This window comes from Limulus polyphemus, unplaced genomic scaffold, assembly GCF_000517525.1.
Source record: "Limulus polyphemus unplaced genomic scaffold, Limulus_polyphemus-2.1.2 Scaffold353, whole genome shotgun sequence".
Lineage (NCBI taxonomy): Eukaryota > Metazoa > Arthropoda > Merostomata > Xiphosura > Limulidae > Limulus > Limulus polyphemus.
Window position 1 is genome coordinate 38,759 of NW_013665963.1, and position 15,994 is coordinate 54,752.

General features: G+C 31.1%; 1 protein-coding gene across 2 annotated transcripts in view; it reads right to left on the reverse strand.

The window, feature by feature from the left end:
- LOC106457622 (son of sevenless homolog 2-like) overlaps positions 1-15,994 on the reverse strand; it is a 70,863-nt gene that overhangs the window by 37,676 nt on the left and 17,193 nt on the right. For both annotated transcript variants that reach the window (XM_022383617.1, XM_013917058.2), the window contains exons 2-3: positions 6,930-7,282; positions 314-574 (exon numbers count right to left, since the gene is read on the reverse strand). In XM_022383617.1, coding sequence (XP_022239325.1) covers positions 314-574; positions 6,930-7,031 — 363 coding nt within the window. In that variant the 5' untranslated portion in view covers positions 7,032-7,282. The remainder of the gene's footprint in view (positions 1-313; positions 575-6,929; positions 7,283-15,994) is intronic.

Genomic DNA, 15,994 nt, shown 5'->3' on the forward strand with positions numbered 1-15,994 from the left:
ATATCATTGCATCCTTATCTCTTTCCTACTTACAATGTTTGCATTGACTCGTACAGTTAACTAATGAGAATAAAACTTTACTACAACTTAATCACAGTTAAGTAATGAAAGTTAAACTACGATAACAGTTCATGCAAATGAAACAAATTTCCATAGACTTATCCTAGTACACAATATTATACACACAGATATAAAATAACTGATATTTTGGTTAACTTTTGTCTAAATTTTGAAAAATGAAAAATTTCTAGATAAGCCCAACTCAACTCAACTCTAGCCAAAAAATGTTCGAGTATTTAAAATGTTAACCTACTTTTTGCAGTAATGGATGAATTCTTTCAACAGGCAACACAAGAGGAGACTTTTTTTTGCCTTTTTCTATGGCACTCTGAGCATCTGCAATGGCCCATTTGTCAATGGGGTGAGGAAAGGTTTTCTGCACTCTTTCCTCCACATCCTGTATTGTATGGGGTTGAGCTGCTGAAAGCATCCCCAATAAGCGAAATATAAGAGATTCAACATACTTGAGAGCACCATCCTTAGCAGTCAAAGTTGGATGGACTTGAAACTGGACCTAAAGAAGAGAGAAGTTCCCAAATTTTGTTAATAACATTTACAAAGGGTATAATTTCACATTGAACTAAAATGACTGTGTAAGGAACTACTTTCTGCACACAGTGCAGCTTCACTACTAAATAGAAGAGAAAATATTGTTAAACAATATTTAATCAGTAGATAGATGCAGAAATATATATATATATATATATATATAGGCTCAAACAATCAAGAGAATTTCTTCTAAATAAAGCTCTTATATCATCACTTTTATTTTATGGAATTTAATAAAAACATAAGGTGATAGAATATTATGAATGGCAGCTGCAAACAACATGAACTATCAATAAGTGTAACTTCCTTCTGGCTAAATCACATCTTTTTATCTTTTAGTCTATGGCAATGACAATGCTATTTATAATGCAAACACCCATTAGAATGTCATTTTAACTGACAAATTATTTTGATTACAGATGTCCATGTAAAACTGATTATTCGTTGATCAACTATGTTTTATGTTACAATAAAAGTACAGTTAAAAATGATAAAAGAGCTATTTGAAGATGCCCATGGTCAGACCATTGATTTAATTAGAAATAAACATACTGGTTCTATACTTCCCAACTGCAAATTTCTAAAGAAGCACTGATAAGAATATGACAAAGATGAATAGACATAAATGGTAAAAATCCCAAAGAAGACTGATTATTAAAGAGTATTACTATTTTACTATTTTGTAATTGGAAGTTTGAAGCAAAAAAATACTATACAGCAGTATTAAAACTGGAATTTTACAAGATAGCTTTCACTGCAAACATGTAAGAGTCAGGAAAGTAATTAGGTAAGGGTTTCTGTAAAAAAAGTGAACTAAATATGTTGCAGATTATAAAAATACAATCAAAGCCACAAAAAAACTAACTAGTTGTTCCTTCTCAAATCAGTTATAGAAAGATTGTTATTTATAATAAATACTGACTGGTGATAACATAAAATGTCATACATGGAACAAATAGCAATTAGCAAGTAATAATACCTTTTCAAAAACTTTTAGATTTAATAATAAATCAATAATTTAATAACATGTATTCTACATGTATATTTCCCAAACAAGTAAACTTAAGGTGTTATAATATTTTAACAAAACATTCATGAGGATAGTTCAGTATTCGAGTTTATAAAGAATACTTAAAATTGCATTATTAATATTTTAGTATTTTTAGCAAACTTGTTCTATTTTTCCACAAACTAAAAAATATAATGCACATATATGTGTATTTTCTCATGTTCTATACACGTGTGTGTGTGTGTAAGCAACAAAAAGCACATTAAAGTAACTTATTGACTTACACAAAAAAAGTATAACAACTGTGGCTACTTAGCTTGTACTTAACTTTGATAAAAATGTTTTATGATAATATAAAAGGTTTGTTTATAACTACCCAAAGCATATTAAGATCATGCCCTATAATGTACAGAGAACAACCAACATTTTACTGTACATGTAATAACATAAAATGGTACACTGTTGTGACAATAATTCTAATTTTTTAAAGCATAACTAAGAAGAAACTATGCAACAGATACTATGTAGTCAACAATCAGTTGTGCGAGTTCATACCAACAAAGATAATTTATGTATAATTCTATTATTTAATAAGTGTAACTCTTTAACTACTTTTGAATTTTTGCTCCACTCACTAGATGGTACCAACATTCAGTCAATCAACAGTTAATATCTGAAAAGATTCTAGTTCATTTTTGAGTTCAAACCTATACATACAAGAATAGTTTTGCAGCTCCAAAAATATTGCTATGTATTTGTGCTTTTAAATATAAAAGAGAGAGATTTTCTGTGAGTTGCTTTCTGAATTAAATGACTTAATTCTTTGGCAGTTGTCTGAGTGCACACAACTGCCTAAGTTCAAAATTGCATCTTAAAATTTAAAAAAATTCTAAAAAATAAATTTGTAGCCATTCTTCCATTTTTAAAAATAGTTTGAATATGAAATTTATTCAATAAAAAAGTTTTTACTTATTATTGTAGATTAAAATTCAAAAATATCATGAATTTTGATTCTGAGTTGAATTTGGTGCACTTTGAAGAAAACTGTCAACATTCCTGAATTTTCCAAAATTTCTGAGCATACTACAGCAGCCATAGCCCCCTAGGAAGACAAATGAAAGTTTTAAATAAAACTGTCCAAATTTGATCCTTGTAACTTCAATACAAGGATAGTTTTTTATCAGTTTTAGCCAATCACTATTTCCCAACCTCTGTTGTCATGGTATGATGTAATTGCTGATATCTCATTAGTTTGCTTGATAAAGTTTTCACTTATTGCCCATCTCAGGCACGATGAGTTGATCATAGTTTGAGATGCAGTGATGTTGCTAGTTGATTGTTCAACTTAGGTTGTAGCTCAAGATTCTAATTGAGATAAAGAAGACAAACATCCAAATGACAGAATACAAAACCTAGCTGATAAAAGCAGGTTTACCAAGTTAACAAGTTAAAAGACCAGACAAACCCAAAGGGAAGAACAGAAAAATTAAAAATTCAATTTACATAAAAATTAAACAGAGATACCTCCAACATTCTGGATCAGTTGGCACAAGTAGGAATGTATCCATTACATCCAATCAGGATATCCAGTTGTTACTTGGAGGCAATGCAACATGAGATAAATAAATTTCATCTTCAAGCACATCATTGAATGATAAAAATTCACAAAAGACTAATCATTAATTGGACTTTAACACCCAGCTTGTTCCAGAAAAATGTAAAAAGGATAAAACTAAGGGTCCTGACACCATACCTTCTTAACAGCCTGCTTAGAAAGGAGAGAAAGAAAACCCCTCAGTCAAAAAAAATGTGCTCACAGCATATCTTCAGAGAGTAGAAAGAGGTACAGAAAACACAAAGGGAGAATTTCACTGAAAAACAAGAGGTCGATCTGGAATGCAAATGACCCAAGGATCATAAGAAAACTACCATGTTAAACAAAGCCTGCTAGTTTCTATAATTAATTTGAAGACATAGTGTATGACAGATCTAGTTGGTCTTATAAAAAAAGAGAAGCAATGACCTGATAATAAAGTTAATCAAGGCTGATGAGACAAATTTTGAGAATCAAGCCATATCAAGCAATCAGTCTCTTGGAAGGTCAACTCCCACCATGAAATGTAACAAAGTATTGTAAAAAGTGAGAGAATATATAAGCAAGTGTCAGGATAGAGGAGTACTGTTGGGAAAAATTTCTCTGGTTTTTAAACCCTCTGGAACATGTGCAAAGACATTCAAGGAAAGAAAGATGTTCGATGCAATTCCTGGATGAAGGAGCATGGTACAGAAGTGCACGATTGGTGGGTCAAAGTAAGCACGTCACAACTTTCACAGAGCACCACTCAATACTCTGCTGTTGTGCAACAGTTCATGGTAGAGGAGAATGAATATCAGATACAATATACAGGGATACTGAAAAAACTGCAGATATGTATTTTAGAGGTTCTAGAGGTTGTTGCAAATGCAACTTGCAAACTGAACAATGGAGAAAAGTATTTTTATTCTTCATATGAACATCACCTTGCACTCTGATGTATCTTGAGTACAAATGTTTTTGTAACAAATCTGATTTTTTGTGTACAATGTGTTTGTACATTTTACTAATAGCTTGCCACATTTCATAAAGATACATATATTAAATTCAGAATTATACTCAACATTCCTTCTCCAATATGGTGTTATTCCATTAAAGTTAACATTTTCCTTACATGAAAATGTATTTCTGATAGATACTTACCTCTCTGCACACAGTAGCTATTCCTCGCACATTTGTCTTCAAGATTTTGAGCATGCAACTAGCCTTGAACTATCTCACACCTAATTCACATTTTTTTGGCATAAACTGCGCTAATACATGATGTAATCATTATGCAGCAATAGCCCTCCACCAATAGGAGGACAATATATCCTCCCTGCAGTGTGGCTACAACAATAATCAGACAGTATGGTTTAATATGTACTCTGCTGTACAATTATAATTTACTCACCATATACAGAAAGAGGGGCTAAGATCCCATCCTGCCTCCAAAGGAGAACACTTTGTTCTATTTGGCTGATCAATAACCACCATCAGGAAATTAGCATACAATACAATAGGTTACCTGCATAACACTGACAAGGACACCACTGATCTACTTCCTACCACATTCTGCTGCTCATTCAGACTCTTTCTGGAAAGATTGCACAATGAATGAGGAACTATCCAACTTGAAAACCCCAGTGGCTATGAACTAGGAATGGCAAAGGTCGCCTGTGTTCCACTTGAAGACCAGGGAAGGATTCATGCTGGGGAGATTCTGGAGAGGTGACCAGACCCAGTCAGTCTAAACCACTGCAAAGATCTTTTACTGCAGAAAGTGTAATGGGTAACCATGAAACAAATTTTGAAAAGCCATTATGCACAAGCCAATGACATGAGCAGGCACTCATCCAGTCTGACTTTTTCCATGATAGCCCATGAAAAGTCTAGTCTGGAATCGACATTGATATAAAAATATACCACATTAAAATAGTTCACAAGGCACACACACGAGCAGCTCGTGGATAATGTACTTCGATAGTGTAACGTGAGCTGTATGTTCCCCGAGTGATTTACAACTTATAATGCCATTGATAGTAGTTAAAGGGCAATAAAATTTAATTATAAATAGCTGTACGCTGTTACGAAGTTAGAGCTGCTTAGGATAAATGAATGTAGTTTCATGTTACAATTTGAAGTCATTCTATAAAGAAAAAAAGAGTAATCTAGGTTTGATTAAATTTTGTTTTGGCGGTTATGAGGTTGGTTGAATTGACTGAACCCATTTTAAGATAGGGTAGAGAAAATGACAGATAAACTCTAAAGTTTTACTGAAAAAAAAACGTTTAAATGCATTTAGGAGGTTTTAGGGATTACACAAAGGAAATTTGAGATTTTTGAACATAACTAAAAGAATCAGAACACAAATAGTTTATAACTGTGTGGAAGAAGAAAGTTTCAAAAGAAGACGAATAATAACATGCAGAGCAGAAAAACAATATTGGGCCAAAGTAAAAGACCACGTGGACTCCACTCACATAAGCAATCTGAGGGTCAAGAACTTAATATGTAATATCAGTAGTTGAAGATGACTCTGCTAAATAAAAAAAATATAAAAAAAAGACTATCCACATGATGAATTAAAAAATATGAAGGCTATTAATGTTTTGCTAGTTTCTAACAGCATCAGAAATATCTCAACTACACAAATACAGAAAAAGTAAAGATTCAAGTACAGAACCATCTCACCTGAAACTAGCACTCAAGATTTAAAATAGAACACACTGAGTGAAGATAAATATGACCAATAGAATCTTCTTTAGGATTAGGGATAGCAGACAAAGACAAATAGGCCTTAGGAAATTATTTATCTTGTTCAAAATCATGAAAAAATTGCAAGTGTTCTACTACTTGTGTAACCAAGTGACTGAAAACCTGTATACGGTCTCCAAAGAAGTTGTAAAAAGTTCTATTATTATTGGAGGTATAAGCATCAAAATTAAACACTGAATTTTGGATTCATTGTAGAAACGTTAACAGCATGACTCTCAACAAAAATTTTTTTATTATAATGGGAAAGCAGAGACTATGTGCATCATTCTAACACAAGCACCAGTAACTTGAAAGGGGGGAGGGGAGAATGGTGAACTATGAGTAAGTTGCCACATACTCTGTAGTGTGTCCAGGACATTCAGAACTTTAGTCACATGTTTGTTGAAAACATAAAAGAGTAACTAACAGTAAATGTTTTTCATGTTTTTGAGGTAAATCTGCCAATTTCAAATGATAATACATTTATCAATTTTCAAACACAACTGTATGAAACTTCAATACATCCTTCAAGAGTACTTGAATAAATAATACGACCCACAACAAAAAATAATAATAATTTCTCTACAGATAAGTCATACATTTATTCCTAAAGTTCAGTCCTAGTATAAAAGAGTACAAACAAAATTCCCATGTACAGATTACTTGGTAGTTTTTAATTAATTAGATAATTTAACCATAGTATTAATTAATATCAAAATCTACTGCAGTAATGATATTTTAAGCCCTAATTGGGAAAATTGCTTCAAGTTCAATTCACTTACAAAATTATCACACAATGTCATTACTATTCAAGAACTTGTAAATACTTTTAAGGATTGGTTTAATACATAGCTCAGCTCAATTTTACTTAATACACATAATAAGAATGAAAAATACTTAATGTTTATACATTTATACGGACTTTTATAATCAAACTTAATTATTTATTATTATAAAGTACTGAAAGAGGAGTATTCTAACCTTCTGCAAGGCACTTGTAAGTAATCCTTTCCATTTCAATGCACTTTCTTCATTTTCAAAATCATAAATGGGTTCCGAATCTCGACTGGCTGCAGCAAACATTCTTCAAAGTGGATAAAAAAAAAGGACTGTTCTAACAACACTCTTTATGGATCTGCCATAATCTTAAGAGTAGCAGGATCATTCAGCAGAGTAACCTTTTGTTTTGACTTTCTTGTAATTATAAAAGGTAAAAACTGCACTTAATAAAGATGTTTTCTTTCTCTCATGTAGGAAACAAAACTAAGCCTGTTTTTATTTTATCTGAAGTACTTCCATGTAGAATGTGTTGATGAAGGTATAAGTGATGGTACCTAAAAACAAACATACAAAGATTTGTTTAGAAGTTTAGAACAGAATTCTAAATTATCAAACACAGAACATTTTATGAGCACCCCATACAGATTTTTTTCAAATGAATACAGCTGTTAATTGGATTCACAATGTAATTATGTAACATAATTAAATGAAAAATACATATAACTGGTACAAGTTAAAAATACAAGGTAAAAGTATGTTCAGTTTCTGTATACCAAGACTTGCTACATATTATTCCTTACTAAACAAAGGATAGTTAAGGTATATGTAATTTATGTAGATAACAGTGACACCTATTTCAAAGAAAATTCATATTTCTATATTCTAAAAAGAAATGAAGCTAATACATGAACAAAAAAAATTAAAGTCACACAATTAAATACAAACATGTTTTCCAATACAAACAACAAACTATGAGACATTAATGGTTGTTTTAAAAGTTTCATTCTCCACTTATGTTAACTATCAAAATTTTTTATACACTCATTAAAATGCAAACATTTCTGTTCGAGATTTTTGTTGTCTCAAGACATATGGATCCTAATTGATTTCTGCCAATTTTAACAATATTTGTCAAAATTGCATAATAATCTTTATTATGGATTAAACTTCATAAAGTTTAGGATTTTTTTTTATTTTTTAGTACCATTTAAAGTGTTAGTTCTCTGGAGTTCTTTTCAAACTTCTTACTGAATGTTTAATAGATCAATTTCAAAAGTATTACTAGTAATACATAATTTCAATGTTACACTGTTAATGCTACAATGCTGTCTTCAGTTTGGCTAGTACTCAAGGTCACAGCTGATAAATTTCACTCTTCATTTGCAATTCATACTGTTGTTTTTTTCTGTTGCCATTATTCAGATTCTCATTACAGAAAAGGTGAAAATTGTAGCTCACAAATAACAAGTTTAGCTCTCCAGTTCAGATTTTTGTATATATTGTTTTACAGGTCAAATCCTTCCTCATTCAAATGGCATTGTTAGCACATATTTAGTTACAAAATGTACACCTGCCAATCATTCTGAAATTGACTTACTCTCTCTGAAATAGGGCCAGATCCTACTAAATTACTTGGGCATTACTGCATTTTTTCAGACTATTTAATTGGCATTGCAAGTTAACAGTTAAAGGTTCTTTAAACCAACTTCGTTTGGGACAAGTTGATGCTCAATGAATAGATCTGTAAACAACCTATAAATTTCTACATTGAAAGAGAAATAACTATACTATCTCAGGAACTTGTTGACCGATCAACCTTATTTCTAGAATATTATGACCAATCCTTACAATTGGGGATACAACCACCTATTTTCTAAACTTTTTTTGGAAATACTCCTTTCTATGTAACCGATCACTTCACAGTTAACACATTACAATCCTTAAATTTAAAGCTTCAAAAATTTAAGAAACGCATGAAATAATACAGAAATTTATTACACAGAAAATAGCTATAAACTACTATAACTTTGCAATGATTTCAGTTACATAACACACATGCATAAGACATGAAGCAAATTCTAAAACCCATTTTCAAGAATCTAGGATTAGGCCTAAATTAAAACAAAAATAGGACTCCATAAGACTTCTCTAAAGTAGAGCATCTATTAAAAATTATCAGCCAAGTAGCCTATTGGATGTCGCACATTTCACACTTTTGACCCTGTTAACTAATAAATAACAAAAAATGAAACTGTAATAGGAAACTGCAAGAAAACATGCAGTAACATTCATCCAATAACAAATTATTTTTAACTGAAGAATCTAGAGAAAGTTATTTTCTGTATCTTATAGTTTAACCTAGTCTATACATATATCAACCACAACTAAGACTGATCTGTTACATAAAATGCCGAAAAATTATTTAACAAGTCATAGAAAAATATAAACTTCTACAGGAAAATATTCAAATCATGTTTTTCTATATGATGTCTGTCAAGATGATTTCTACTTCTGAAAAACCAATACCAGAAAGAAAGTCAATGTACATGGCTTTTCCTCTAAATAATAAAATCAGAGCTAAATAAACTATAGTGAAGTGAAATTTTTAACAGAAAAATGAAACAATTTTATCTTTACAGTAGCAGTCCCTACCTTAAATGGACTAACATGTGTAGATAAGAACACGAACAAGACTTTGAACTTTGAAGCCTCTGGTTCAGTGTTTAGCCAAAGAAATAGTTCCTTGTATTTATTAATAGAAAGTAGGTTAACAAGTATTCAAGTAAATATTGCCTTGGCCTTCATTATTTACAATATTGTGTTTATTTCTGACTACCTTGAAAGTCAAACTTTCATGACTAAATTATACTGAAGTCTGTAGAACCAATCATTCACAAAATAATACTAAACTGCTCAAATAGCTATAGTCTCCTCACATTAAGTGATAAATATAAACACATTAAAAAAGGTTTCTTCTTCTATTTTATATAGGAAGTACTTGAAGACTGTTGCTAAAATTGTGACCAAAAACTTAAGTGAAATCAAATCAACACAGGTAATAAAACAGTTCCTTTCATATGTTAATATCAATACATATGAGCAGCTTTTTCAAACTCACAGAACCTGTAAGTATCAACATCAATAATATTTTTAATTTCAAGTTTCTATTTAAAAATTGTTAATTCAATTACTGGAACAAACTTATCATGATATTGCTTTGGGAGATTATCATATACTTAAACAATAGTGTCTGTCTGTGTGAAACGTAGCTTAAATATCTTTACAAACTAATAAATGGCACCACAATACCTGTGGTAAGTTTGTTTTTAATTTATTAAAAAAATCCATAGCCATTTTTTATGAAATGTTATGCCTTTACGAACTTGCCCTTTACTTTGCTTTCTATTCTATGTACCATAATTATGTAACATACATAAGACCAGTGTGCATTTTGAGCACATCATGTTAAAAATCTAGTGGTATGTGCACATTTTACTTGGCTTTTTTTTAAAAGCTGAGAATCATCAATTTTCTTCATTCTTGCTGTTATTTTTCAGGAGCTTTCTTTCAACGTTTCATTCACTGATTTAGATGTAGGCAGTAACATCATTTTCAAACATGATGGTAACAACATCCACAAAAATTGCTGTTCTGTGAGAAATATTCCTTTCAGCCAAAAGTATGAGAACACTTACAGTAATGGGCAAGTAAGAATAAGGAAGTGTAAAGTCATCAATTCAGACATGAAAATTTGGTAAAAGGCCTTGTCAGTGAGGAAAACTGATGTTGTGGGGAAAAAAATGGTAATTAGGTACAAATATTGCAGACTGCATAAAAACTGTCAACAAATGTCATGGTGAAAAAAGAGCTGATAGAGTTCTAGATTTATACAAATTTTAAATGTACAGGTGTAAAGTTTATTGTAATTTTGTACAAGACACTGATGAGTGACGAGGGCTTGCAGTTATGGTCTTCTCAATACATGTACATTAGCTTGCTGGAAAGTTTTCAAAAAAGAGCTACTAGAATGATTCAATTTGCCAATAATTTAAAACATGTTAATATTTCCCATAGCATTAATTTATACTTTTAAGCATCCCTGTGATTGTATGAAAACTATTGTTTTAAATGTTTCAAATGTATTTTAAACATAACTGAATATTTGTAGTTGAACATTTTTTCAAAATCATTATATTGCAGTTTATTATATAAATGTTAATAATTAAACTTGCTATTTAATGCCTTTCAAATATAAAACAAATTAAATGCTGTATTGAGTTATTTCACTTTATGACACATCTTACTTCAATTTTTTATGTGAATATGATAACTCAAAGTAATAACTTGATTTTCTATTAATATAAACTGAATAATAAACTTAGCACAGCCCAACAAATTTTTAACTGAAAATAAACACAAATAGCATTAAATTTTAACTTTGATATGAATTATGAATTAATAAACTGTATTTGAAATAATAAAATTTAACCTTATCTATTTGTAGTTCACAGCACAGTCATTCATCTACTTCTTACTATTAGTCCCATTCTAAACAATCTCTTTAGTTCGTATTCAAATCTTCTCAGGCTTCTCTTTCACTTCTGTTAATTTGGCAGTCTCATCAGAAAATTCTGAATCTGCAGAATATTCAGACAAGCTTTAAAGTCAATCAATTTAAGTGGAACATGACTGTTCATATGCTGGACCTCCATTCTGTTTCCTCTTATCCACTGCTTGCTATATGCATTAGCATTATAATCCTTACTGAAAGAAGTTTGTTGCACATTTTATAGCATACAAACTTGTATACACTGAAGAATCACTGGATCACTGCACAATATTCAGGGAAAATGAAGAAAGCAACAGTTACTTTGTTCAATGAAGATAATGCCATCTATACTATTCTACCATGTCAAAGTGGACAAGATTTCTCACTCTTGAGTTATGACTCTTATCTTTTATCATTGTCCCAACTTATTCTGGCTCACAGGCTTTCATACTGAGCCAAGTCAAACAGTACTTCACTCCAACAACAAGAGAAGCTTTCTGAAAACTTCATAACTGGAACACTCTACTCACATAATCTTTCAGAAGGAAACTCTTTCCCCATGTATTCACAATCCATGTAAATTGACTCAATCATGAATTCCTTACATTTTCTGACAGCACCAAAGGTTTGCTTCTTGTCATAGGTGATGACTGGATAAGAACATGTAAGCAACTTATTGCTTCTAAAGGTCACTGAAAACATGTTAGAAAAACAAATTCTTTTTAAAGACTCATTTTTAGGATATTTGATTCAAATATGTTCATGCACGTGTGTTTTAATGTCAAGTTCTAAAAACTTGACCATTTTTCTTAACTCTAACCAAGATGTAGCTGACCATGATTTATGCCTTCATACTAGAAAACTGATAAGTAAACTTTGGACTAGATTCAACAGCCCGGAACCTCAGTGTGTTTTCAGTGAAAGTTTTAAAGAAGCTTTTGATCCTCCTCCTTCTGGATGTTAGTGATGAATGTTACAAGAAGTTGAAACCTTGAATATGCTTTACAATACTGCATCTTGAGACTGAAGTATAATGTGAAAGCTGAAATTATCAGGTATTTCTCTTGAAGTAACTTCTTTGCTCTCTGTATGCTGCAAATTTACAGAACCTTCAAAACCATTTTCTTCCATGATATTAAAGAAGTTTGTCAGCCACATCTTCCTGTTATGAGTCTTTTAACCAAATGGTATCAATGTAGTAATTACAAAGTGTTAACAGTTGGTTCATCTCACAGTTTATCCCATCCATCACATTGAGTGTGTGTGTGTGGTTGGGGGGGGGGGGATGTGCATTGAATTCAGTCTTCAGTAAATGAGTTGACAGTTCATATTGATTTGGAAATGGACAGAGCTGTAAAGTGTTAGAAAACAGCTGACTAGTATGGACTTTTGATTATGTTCAGTAACACACCAATGATATAAAGTGCATTTGATAACAACCTTCAAGCATGGTTTTTCCTAATATTTAAACAACAATCAACAGTCCTTTCCACGTCAGAGTTTAAAGAACACAGAACTTACGAAGCAGGATTACTTGTCAATGTTGAGAAAATTGGTTACTATCTTCAAAATACTGTTTATCAAAAACAAAAGATAATTAATATATTTCATATTTGTTTTCCCTAACACTCTCTGGCTTTGGTAGATAATTATAGTGATTGCTAGTTTCTAATCTGTCCCCAGTGGGGTAGCAGTAAGTCTATAGACTTACAATGTTAAAACCTAAGGTTCAATTCCCTGCAGTGGGCATAGCAGATAGCCCAATGTGGCTTTGCTTTAAAAAAAAACAAGTTTTTAATCTATTACAACTTGAACCTTTACTAGTTTTCACACTAAAAGTTATTCAGCTTCATTAGGTATTTTTTGCAAATACTCCATTCATGTGCTCATTTGTTCTAGATGAACTGAGAGCACACAGTTTCTTACAATACTTATAGCTGAAAGTCTTTGATATTTGTTCTGGTTTCCTTGTTAGTGGGAAATATGTCCTAACACTACTTTTATTATTATCTACTCTCACTGAATAATTTATATATAATATAACACTTTACAGTCACAAATCATTTAACTTAAAAAGTGAACCATACATACTATGACCTGATTACAAACGTCTTTACATGTAAATGCACAACATCACAAAAATTATGGAAATTGCCAGATCATTCCTACCATATATGCCTTGAATTGGCCCAAGAAATTAACTATAATGTTCTGATGGATGAATGCCACAAGTTTAAAGCATTTAAATCAACAAATTGATTGGAATATAAGGATTTGGTTAAAAAGAAATTACAAAATCCAAAAGGGCTTAAGAGAAACAACTGGCTGATAATGTTAGAACTAAGAGCAAGAACTTTTTAAGGTATGTTACAGGTAAATAAAATGTTGAGAAAACAAATGGGACCCTTGAAATATGCTAAAGACAAGGTTTTTATTAAAGCCTATGAAATGACTAAGCTTTTAAATATTTTCTTCTGTTTTAAAGGGAGAAGTATTAGCAACATTTCTGACCCTTGCCATTCTATGAGAAATATTGGAATTGACCTGAATCATGTAAGTATTAATCTCTGATAGCAAGTAGAAAGACTGAAAGATTAAAAATACTATAGATAAAGCCCCAGGTTTTAAAAAAGGTCAAGTATCAGATATGCTATCCTCTCTGATTAATTTTTAGTAAATGGACAGATGCATGAGGATTGCAGTTGCTAATAATAATTGTTGTCCTGGAAATTATAACTGGGCAATTAACTTGATTAATTGATAGATGTGCATCAATTACATTGATTAGTAACAAGTAAAATAACTGATTAACCAAAATTACAATTAAGACAATTAATGTCATGAAAATAACTAACATCTCCAATTATTACTATATATATAGAAAATAGTGGTACTTCGATAATGAGGTGATAGGGAAAATTAATTTGTGTTATTGACAAAATTAGACATTTTTATCACACCACTTTATTGAAAACTTGGCAGTTAAAGATATTATAAAAGTATAATTTTCAATGCATATTACCAAATTCTCCAATCAATACAAGCACAGTACAATAGCAGCCTCTAACAATGATATCTATTGAAGTTCACTCCAATCACATTTGTCTGTTTTCAGCAAACAACAATGAATCACAAAAATGGGCAAGTTTATTCTGAAACTGTCATATCATATAATGTCATAAAAGTGCTAGAAAAACAAAGTCACAATGTAAGAATTAGCACAAAGGATAACCCAAAAAAGTCATCAGATAACAGAAAACCCAGAAACTCGATCACTTTTAAGTACTTGACTATTCTTCTTCAGGATTAAAGAGTAAAGGTTAACAAATGTGGGATAATAAACATGAAATGGAAGTACATGTGTCTTAATGAACATTCAAAGATTGATTACTAAATCTTCATGTAACACTTGGGTAACATATATTCCTAAGGATTGAGGAACAGAGAACTGACAGTATAGTGACTAATAATAGGATTTGAAAACAAAACATCTTCTTTGTTATGCCTGTATCCTTTTTTGGGGACATGCACTGGTGAGGCCCTGCAGTATGTATATGTCAGCTCTGGAAACTGGCAGGGATTTTCCATTTTGCATGGAGTACATTTTTAAGCTTAAGGCCCTGCAGTATGTATATGTCAGCTCTGGAAACTGGCAGGGATTTTCCATTTTGCATGGAGTACATTTTTAAGCTTAAGGCCCTGCAATATGTATGTCAGCTCTGGAAACTGGCAGGAATTTTCTATTTTGCATGGAGTACATTTTTAAGCTTAAGACACAGTACCTGTAAAGTTACAGTACAGTTGCAAGTTTAATAATATGTACTTGTGTTTCCATAGAATCAACCTTTCTGTAAGCCTAATACAAAAAAAAGTTTATAATTTTAATAAGTGTTTTTACTAAAGTTATCTATGAAAAAGTTTAAATTATATGCTATTTTCTAGTTGAAACAGTGTGTAGGCATAAGAGAAACCTGCCACACAATTTTCTTTTTTTGTTGAAAAATTCCTACAGTTACACATTGTCCAGCAATTCCTATTTTGAATTTTTTCCCCAGACAAAACAAACTAATCTGCCTAATCTATAATTTCTCCAAAAGCTTTTTTAATTAAATTATTGTTCATTCTGTTACTGTTATGTTAATATTGGCTGATAGCTTCTTTTTACATATTGTAGCTTTCCAAGATATATATAAGCAGCAATGAGTTTATTTGAGCATTCTTAATGGTAACTCCAAGTTACCAATGACAAATGAAGGAAGTGAATGTCAGTGAGTTTAATGAATTACAAAACTTTAGTTTCATAACAGTTCAACTTAAGGTGTATAGCCATTGAAAAAAGTACAACTTCGATGCTTTTTTTATAACATTCAACTTTGGTCATCAACTTATAACTTAAATATAAGCATACAATTTTTTACAAATTATAATATTCAGAATTTGTTATATTTTACAAGAACTAACCAGGATTTAATTATACAAGCTTATAAGAATAAATCATTTTCTTTTAACTTGAATAATATTTCAATGATCAGAACATCCACCTTTAAGTACAACTGATTAAACTAATATAAAAGCATAATGTAATAATCAATATTGGATGGAAATTTGTGTTAATACTCAAATATCAAACTGATGTATACCAAATTACAATAAGAACAACAACACACATGCTTACTTAAAATTTCAATACCACATACAACTTATAACCTACAACCTG